Source organism: Camelus ferus, chromosome 15, assembly GCF_009834535.1.
Source record: "Camelus ferus isolate YT-003-E chromosome 15, BCGSAC_Cfer_1.0, whole genome shotgun sequence".
In the NCBI taxonomy this organism is placed as follows: domain Eukaryota; kingdom Metazoa; phylum Chordata; class Mammalia; order Artiodactyla; family Camelidae; genus Camelus; species Camelus ferus.
Window position 1 is genome coordinate 19,022,263 of NC_045710.1, and position 9,329 is coordinate 19,031,591.

General features: G+C 42.1%; 2 protein-coding genes across 6 annotated transcripts in view; one reads left to right on the plus strand and one right to left on the minus strand.

Moving 5' to 3' along the window:
- ZNF512 (zinc finger protein 512) overlaps positions 1–3,102 on the plus strand; it is a 31,885-nt gene extending 28,783 nt beyond the window's left edge. For 3 of the 5 annotated variants that reach the window (XM_014563480.2, XM_032497257.1, XM_006189737.3), the window contains one exon: positions 1,082–1,387. In XM_014563480.2, the coding sequence (XP_014418966.1) occupies positions 1,082–1,387 (306 nt within the window). Of the gene's footprint in view, positions 1–1,081 lie in introns of all 5 variants that reach the window. The other 2 variants (XM_014563479.2, XM_014563481.2) reach the window with 1 other exon arrangement.
- Positions 3,103–6,017: 2,915 nt separating this feature from the next.
- Positions 6,018–9,306, minus strand: CCDC121 (coiled-coil domain containing 121). The gene is made up of 2 exons (XM_014563483.2): positions 8,763–9,306; positions 6,018–8,319 (listed from the first exon to the last, which is right to left on the minus strand). The coding sequence occupies exons 1-2, from the start codon at positions 9,269–9,271 to the stop codon at positions 7,317–7,319; spliced, it is 1,512 nt and encodes a 503-aa protein (XP_014418969.1). The 5' UTR covers positions 9,272–9,306; the 3' UTR covers positions 6,018–7,316.
- Between the last annotated feature and the right edge of the window lie 23 nt (positions 9,307–9,329).

Consider the following 9,329-nt stretch of genomic DNA (forward strand, 5'->3'; position numbering starts at 1 on the left):
GGTTTATTCCAATCAAGATCTGAAGCAAAGGTCCATATACTGCATTTGTCTATTTTAATTAGAATAGCATTATCTAGTAGAAATGTAGTGTAAGCCACGTATGTAATTCAAAATTTTCTACTAACCACATTTTTAAAAAGCATAAAGAAAACTGGGGAAATTAATACTGTATTTTAGTTAACCCAATATGTCTTAAATACTATCTTTTTTAAACATGTAGTCAATACAGAATTATTGAGATACTTTATATTTTTTTCATGTTAAGCCTTTGAAATTGAGTGTGTATTTTACATAGAAAGCATATCTCAGTTTGGATTAGGAACTTTTCAAGAGCTTATTAGCCACACAAGGCTAATGGCTATCTCACTAGGCAATGCACATGTAGAAATTTCCTTCATTTTTTTCTCCTGTTATTTAAGAAACCAGGACATTTGTCACCTATGTTTACCCACTTCTTGGATTTGGCTGATTGCATTCCTGTGGGCAGTAGTCCTCTATCCCGGCTATTTCCTATAAATTGGTAGTTAAAACTAGAAGACTGATCAGACCTCTTGTTTAGATTGACATTGTTATTTGTGTGTGTGTGTTTTGATTTGTTTTTCTTTTGCAAGAATACTTCTTCATTGGATTCTGTGTCCTCCAACCCTTAATTTTTTGAACTGAGATTCAGGTTAAGTAATTTTCTGATGGTTCATGGCTAGAAACAGAGCTGAGATTTGCACCCAGGTGGTCTAGCAGCAGAATTCATGCTCTTAATCACTACACTATCAAGCAATAAAAGTCACCTCGGGCCCAATGCTTTACATATGATGAGGAGATTTTTAAAAGGGGAGGAATGGTTGGGATGATGCTAAGTAGTCAGACTTTGTAGATCTCTTACTAAAGTTCCCCAAATTATGTCTCATACAAGAAATGCTTTTAATGACTCCTCTGTACTGAATTTCTCCAGGCTCTGGTTTCATATCTTTCTTCCTTCCTGTGTTCTGCCTTAATCATGCCTTTTAAAAAAAATCTTCCTACACTGCTTCCAGATGCCCTTCCTATATTTTGACTGGATAATGTTTCTGTTTTGCCTCTGTAGGATTGGTTTGTTGTCAATCCAACAACGACCAAGAGCTTTGAGAAGCTGATGAAGATAAAGCAGCGGCAGCAAGAAGAAGAAAAACGGAGGCAGCAGCACAGGAGCCGAAGGTCTCTAAGAAGGCGGCAGCAGCCTGGCATTGAGCTTCCTGAGACAGAGCTGAGTCTTAGAGTAGGGAAGGATCAGAGGAGGAGTCATGAGGAACTGCTAGTGGCGACCTGTAAAGAACCAGAGCAGGAGCCAGTGCCAGCACAGTACCAGAAAGTCAAGCCCCCAAAGACAAATCATAAACGAGGAAAGAAGTAGGCAGTCAGTGTGAAGCACTCCTGGGAGAGTGGATGGGATACTGTGGTCTCGGAGACCTGTGCTGGGAGGCCTGAGTCACGGGGCTGAGTCAAGAGAAATTTACTCTTTTAGCTGTTTGTGTAAGACTGTAACCTTCTCAGCTCTTTCCTCCTGTGTAAATTTCACTGTTTTCCCTACTGATTCCCTTGGACCCTCTACCACCCCATCCTTTTTGGTAGGTTTTCCTGCTATTCCTGATTGGAGTCCTCTTGTTTTTCTCTTATCTTGCCCAAAGAGCTCCCTCTTAAGGCCCATTATAGGCCCCTCTTGCCCCGTATAAGACTAAGAAATCTGTTTGGTTGTCCTTTCCATACTGGATGTAGAAAGTTCTTGGAAGTTCCATTGACTTCGTAGTCACTCCACCATCTAGTTTGTAAAACAATTCCAAACTAACTTCTAAAAACCATACTGACTTATCATTTTGTATTTGTGATGTAACAAGCCTAGAACCTAGAACTGTTGTCACTCCTATAATAAGGTTGCCCTGTCTGTTTGGGTGACAAAATTTATGGAGGCTGTTTGTCGTCTCAATATGGTTTCAGGATTGAAAGTGAGAAAACAGACTTAGAATAAAAAGGCTAGACCCTCCGGACACAGCTTTTCCTTGGGAAATGCTTTACTTGTCCCAGATGGCAGTGAATAACTAGACCCACAGGCATGAAATGCAGCTTTAGGAGGAAGGTGTCCCACACATAAAATGACAGGAAAGAATATAGTAGCAGCAGAAATAAATATTGCCTCAGATTTCCTAGCTGTGAGGCCCTATCTGTTGCTATGAACAGTGCCCTCCTGCAGCTTGTCTTGCTCTCTCAGTTTTAAGGATTGAGAAATACTGTGTTGCCCCTGATGTTTTGACACAGACCCCTAATATTGCTGGTACTGCCACGAAGGCCAGTAGCCAAGGTGCACATTCCTTCTTCCCTGGACTTGACATGACTTGTTAGTCTGCACTCTGTTAAGTACTCATTTCTCCCTTTAGCCAAAGTCTGTCTCTATGAATTTTCTGAGAATATCGTATAATCTTGTCCTTGACTCTCTTTTTAAAATGTTGTGTTCTTGTCCTCTTTATATCCTGAGACTTTGACACCAGGTGTAGATATTAATCTGGAGTTGGAAAGAAAATTTCTTTTTCTGAACCTCCTGCCTACCTGATAAGGTCTATCTGGCAATTTCTCTTTGAGGCTGGCTTTTCCTGGAACATTGGTTAGAGCAGCTCTGTTGTTGTGTTCCTGGATTCTCTTTCCTTTTTCCATAAATATTGGTCTCCTATATTCTTGCCAATTTTTTGTGGCATATGCCACATAAAAAGCCAGAGACCCTTAACACTAATATGGACCAGTAGTACCTTTTCAAATTCTGAACGGCTGTTACTACTTTTAACTCTGTTTTCTGTGCTCCTCCATATAGCCTTAAAATGTGGGCTTTTTGAAGACCACTTTCATACATGGGAGCATTGAAACCTGATTGGGATACTGCCAGAACAGGTTGTTTTGAAACAAGGGAAGGACATGGTCTATCCACTCAACATTGTCTTTGGCAGTTGCTCCCTTAAAGCCCTTTCCATACATGAGGATTGTCAGGGAGGAAAATGGAGAAGCTCTGTTAATTTCTGGTGAGTAAGACTTGGGGAATGTTTGGCAGTGGCAAGAAAAATAAATGACTCTGTGTTAGAATGATGTTTCCAGTTGTTCACTGACTGCAACGTGCTGCCTGACTTCTTGCTGACACAGTGTATGGGGGGAGGAAGATGACAAGAGATGAGAATGAATTTGGAAGAAATAGTGTGTAGTTGTCTCAGTAGTTCTTCAGCTGTTGAAATCTGGTTCAAATGAATACATGCATACCTTGCTTTATTGCTCTTCCCTTTATAGGTATCAGTTTTAATTAAGGCATATATATTGTTTTTTTGTTTGTTTGTTTTGCAGGGGGGAGGTAATTAGTTTTATTTATTTGATTTTTCAGTGGAGGTACTAGGGATTGAACCCAGAACCTCAGGCATGCTAGGCATGTGCTCTACCACTTAAGCTATACCCTTCCCTCCCAAGGCATGTATATTGTTGTTTTAGACATAATGGTATTACACACTTTAGACTACAGGGTAAACATACCTTTTACATGCACTAGGAAACCAGAAAATTCATGTGACTTGCTTCATTGTGAAATTCCCTTTATTGAGGTGGTCTAGACCCAAACCCTCAATAACTCAGACATGTGCCTGTAATTGGTTTGAAATTAAACATGCCCAATTTCATCCAGGACCCTGGTAGGCAATCCTTTTATTTAACTACCTGAGCCAGGGGTCAGCAGGACTCACTAGAGAGGATGTTAATCATACTATTGAATTTTTAAGTTTTTTAACCACATTCATTAGAATAATATTCACTGAAGTTGGACTGTATCAAGTGTAGCTAGACTTTGGAGCAATGTGAACTCCTTGCATGGTTTGGAATGGACATTGGTACAATCAATTTCAAAAGAATTGGTGGGATCTAGTAAAATATGCCCTGAGACTCAGCAATTTCAGGCCTGAGTCTATACAGAGAAACTCCTCCTGTCCAGGTGTGCCAGTAGAGATCTTCAAGAATGATATTGCAGTCCAATTTCCAGTACACACTGGAAACATCCTACACCAGAGACTACTGACTGTCCACCAAAATCTGCTTCACCTTGCAGAGTTATAGTATTACAGAAGAAATGGCTAGACTGCACTTCCAGCCCTCCACCCCAATCCCCTATAGTGTTGGGGTAGCCAACTAACTTCTTTCTGGTGGGATGTGAATAGAAGAGATATGTATCAATAATATGCCAGAACTTTTAACAGAGTGAGTGTACCTCGATGCTTTATTTCCTCTTCTTCTGGCTGATCATCTAGATGCAGATGATATGGCAGCTCTAGGGCATGGTAGAGCATAACATGGAAGGTGTTGATTCCGTGAATCACCCCAAGAAGTACTATTTGACAATGAGGAAGATTTATCTATCTTAGACTATTATATGAGCAAAAAATGTCTGTTCTTTGAAACATGATACATTCTTGGGTCTCTGTGAGCCTTATCCCCTACGTTTGTCCATCATCAGGAGACTGGGTAAGTTGTGATAGTCAACTATCACAGCTATCAAATAAACCAGGTCTTGTATCATGGATACATCTCAAAAATAATGTCTGGGAAAATAAGTTATTAAAATATTTATATTTTAATAAAATATAGAAAAATATCATGAAAACATGCACAGGTATGATACACACCAAATTTAAATAGTGCTTATGGGATTCAGAGGGACTACAAATGGTAAGTTCTTGTATCTTCAGATAGATAGTGAGTTTGTTATAGTTTTCTGTATTTTTTGGTATGTCTGAAATGCTTCATGTAAAAAACCAGTTCATACAAACAAGAAAAGATACATTATGCTCATTTCCTTCATCAAAGGGAACACTTTAGGAATTTTACTTCTGCTTCATTTTCCCCTTTCATTTCCACCCCCACCATCACAGTTGGCTCTCCTCTATATTTTCTCTTCACATCCATGTCTGCCATCCCTGTCCAAACCATCACCACCACCTCTGGTCTCAACGCCATAGCTTCCTCAGTGGATTCCTTCTTCTGCTTTTCTCTGGCTTGGTACACTCCTCATACAGCTGTGTGAATTTTTTATATTGTAAATCAGACTTCATTCACATGCTCAAAGCCTAGTGATTTCTCAGTGCACTAAGAAAAAAGTCATTTCCTTTATCTTATCCTTTAAGGCCCTCTGTGATCCCACCATTAACCTTTTAGCCTCTTCTGCCTCACCTCCACCTTTGTTCTCTGGCCATTCCCCAACTACACTTAGCCACACTGACTCTTCTGTTCCTTGATCCTTCCAAGCTCCTTCCCATCTTAGGGCCTTTGCATTCACTGTTCCCTCTGCCTGGAATGATTCTTCCCCAGTTCTTGCACTGCAGGCTTCATTTTATCATTCAAGTCTTAAACCTAAATTTCAGCTCGGAGATTTTTTCCATCCAAACGCACTTTCTGTAACATCACCCTCTTTCCTTTCCTGCATAGCAAAGAGTAGACTGAGATCCTAGTTGGCCAACTTACTGGTGGCTTGCAGATACGGATTTCCAAGGACCTTTGTCAGATGACTCACCCTTTAGTCTTCAGCCCTCAGAATGATACTCAAAGCAAGAGTCAGACATAGTATACCAGATCAGATTTATCTGGGATGAGAGGAATTCAAAAGAAACTGAATTAGATCATCAGGATAACACTGGCAGGATGGGGAATTAATAGCAAAATAAAATTCTTTATCCTTCCTATTTTCAAACCCCTTATCTTTAGTTATTTTCCTATGGTTGGTTTTTTGTTTGTTTTTTGTGGGTTTTTTTGCATCCCCAGAGAGTAAGGGCTTCAATGTGTCTTGGATACCACGGTTTTGAAGTTCAGGCTTTCTGTGTTTTTAGCTCCACTAAACTGAACTATTCAGGTTAATGTACCTGTGGGCCACCTAACGTTCTGCAGTTTTATTATGTACACACTAGTATGAAGAAGACATGCAGAGTTGGTAAAGAGAAGAGAGAGAAAGTGTAAGAGCATCGAAACAATAGTGATCATTGGGTAAATAATAATCCGAGGTTTTTATTTTCAAATAACAAAAATTTTGCCTAAGAACCAAGAAATAGCACATTTAACAGAAATTCAGTGCTAGGAGTTAAAGGCACATTGAGGGAGATTCTTTTTCTGAATCCAATTTTAGAGGAATTCACTTTACATATAAAACTGAAAATCCAGGAAAATTATTGTGAAGTTTTTCATCACTGACAGTCTCTTGAAAACAAAGTTGATTCTGTGTTCCCATTGGGGACAATGTAAAAATACGGAGTTATATTTCTGTACAGGGTCCACATAAATCCCTGGTCTACCTATCAGTATGTCGTAAGTGCCAAAGACTGTAACTACCTTAAAAGTCTATACTAATTTAAAATACTATTCCTAGTTCTACTTAAGGGGCATAAACATAGGATAGACGTGAATAACAAAGGCATTTCAAGGACAAGTAAGTGCATATGTAGTAAGAAAATGTAAGTGACTTAAAACTAAAGTACTCACTCTGCAGAACCTTCAGTCATTTTACTTGTCATCTTGGAATTTAGGATGTTATTAGGGAAATAAATGGCAAAAGACTTTAAAACGTTCTCCAAATATTTGAAAAACCTTTTGATACTTTTTCCTGAAACAGGTAGAGTCATTCAGTACCTCATTCAGGCTAGAGGTATTTCTCCACAAAGATTATTTTCGAAAGTCAGAGCTGACCTTGTGTACATCCCTCTAATTCTCATCCCTTCTCACAATTGTATGGGCTGAGTGTCAGACAGAAGGTCATTCTGCCTAGGGCTTATTATACTTGCAATTAGAGTATTTTTCAGTCTTGAGAGAACTACTCAAGGAGCTTTCCGGTCACTGTCACAGACTTTACAAAGAGAGTAAAATCACTTTGTCTTTGTATGCTAACATGGCCAAAAGATGAGGATACACTGTTGTTTATGGAACAGAGAGCACACATATACATCAATCTGAAATGGTATGCTTCGGGGGCGACTTTTTCTATAAAGAAGCCTAAATTAGCTAGGTGAAACACACCACACAAGTGTTTTCCTCAAGGTGGTGTTCTTGAACTAGTTTCACCAGCAGATTTCTGGCAAATGGTATTGGGTTATCTGGAGGTATGAGAAACATCCTGTTTATTAACAAGAGCTAATTAAAGAAAAACCTAACTTTAAGGGAAGGCAGTCCCACAAATAATCTAGCAGTACTGCTGGAGAAACACCGAATCCTTCACACTAACACATTATGATGGTTATTTTACCATAGCAACCAGAGATCCCAAAGCCTTCCTAACCAGGTTTATGTTAGGTAGCACCTAAGAACCCTTGCTCCAGTCCGGACCTAGTCAGAGTTATTTTAGGAATTACTCTGGAAGCATCCTTGATTTGGTGCCTAGGGCAGGGTTCAGTGTGGTCTTTGGGAGTACCCTGTCCATTTGGGCACAGATTACGCCTTTCTTGCAGCCGTTGCCTCCCGCGGCTTAAGCACTCCAGGTACCACTGCTCCTGCTGCAGCTGCTGCTTTTTCTTTTTTATATGGCTCTGAGTAGCCTCCAACTTCCGGTATTTCTGAATTAGCTGTGGAATTTCCTTCTGTAACCGCTGGTTCTGTCTGTTGACACTACTGTGGAAGTCCAAAGTGTACTGCTTTGCTGCCTTCTCCAAGGCCTGAATCCCATTTGTTGGTCTCTTTCCCACTCGCCTGGCGTCTAGCTCACTCAGTTGTGCCGCCAGTGATGCTTTTTCCTGGAGGAATTGGACCAGCATGGCCTCCTTCTTTGCAGCTGTCTCAGCCGGGGTTTTCTTTATCTCCTCCTGTAATGTCTGAATTTCTTTCTCCTGTTTCTCCTTTATTATGAAAACGTCCCTCATTCGGTGCAATTGCTGATTCAGATTGGATAGGATATTTGCCTTCTGTAGGAACTCTGTTTTAAGCGCTGAATTTTTTTCCACATATTTGGAGGCTAATTTTTGTCTCGTTTGTTCAATCTCCCTACTTTGTTGTAAACAGTAGTTCCACAGCTTCTCGGCTCGCTGTTTAGCCTCCTCAGTGTGCTTGGTCATGTATTCCAGAAAGAACTGGTTTTCCTCCTGAACATGTGCCTTTTCGGTGAGTAACTGCCTGGTTTGCTCCACTAGGGGTTCTAGCCGGACTTGAAATTCTTTGATTTGCTTGTCCAGCTTCATCATTTCCACCATTGCCTTTTCTTTAAACCTCTTTTCTGCCTTCGTTAGCTTCTCTTGGTTGAGAAAATTATATACGAAACTAACATCCGGTTGAAGGGGGTTGCTGGAGTCTTCCGCTAACCTGAAAGAACAAGAGACATTCCATTAGTTTTTCACGAAAAATTAGGAAGTAATTTTTAAAACGCACACTTGAACCTCAATTCATACACGAAGATATTTAGGGGCACCTATGATATTCCTCACACAAGGCACGTGGGATAGAGTTAGGGGTAAAGGCGAGGGAGTGTAGCTTACAATGTGTCTTCAACTGCAACCCTGCGAGGTATCTCAAATGTGAAGGGAAAACAGGTTCAGAGTACTGAAGTGACTTGGACACGACATACACAGCCAGCGAGTGGCAGAGCCGGGGTGTGAAACCCAGATCTCACAGCTTACTAATACTACAGCCGCTCCAAAGGGCCACTGGAGCCGTCTGGGCGGTTGCAGTACATGGCTGGACTCTTTCATCACCTTTCTGGGTGCCGAGGGCGCTTGGGTGGAGGGAAGCGCCCCTTCAGTACCTACTTGATAAGCTCGGCAGCCAAACGTTCCTCCCACAAATCACGGTACGATGGCTTTGGGGAGACCGCCCGGGAGCAAGCCCTAGAGCCGAAGGCTGGCGAGAAGCAGAAATAGCTTCCCCATGTGACGCGTTTTCCCAGTTTCTCCCGGCTGAGCTCCACAGGCCTCCGCGCGGCCCAGCGACTCCAGGGGTTGTACCCCGCCCAGGTCGAGGACCGTCCCGCCGTGAGCTGCTTAACATCCTTGGCTGCTGGCCGAGCCCTAGGGGTCGCTTCTCCGGCTACTCTGTTTCCCGCTCCCTGGAGGCAGACAGGAAAACGCACTCTCTTCCCGTTCGTACTCTGGGGGCCCCAGGGTCCCCTCTCGTCCAGCCAGCCCGGGGTCTTTCGCAGCAGGCCCTGCCCGACAACGATGAGCGGCTCATTGGGAGGCCCCCTGCAGTCACTCAGCCAGTGCCTCCACTTCCTAGACGCTGTTCCCAATTGGGCCCCCATCCGGGTCGTCACGGACATAAGCTAGGGCGCAGGCCTCGCCCCTTGGCCCTGCCCTTTCTGGCCCGTTGTGTTGGGT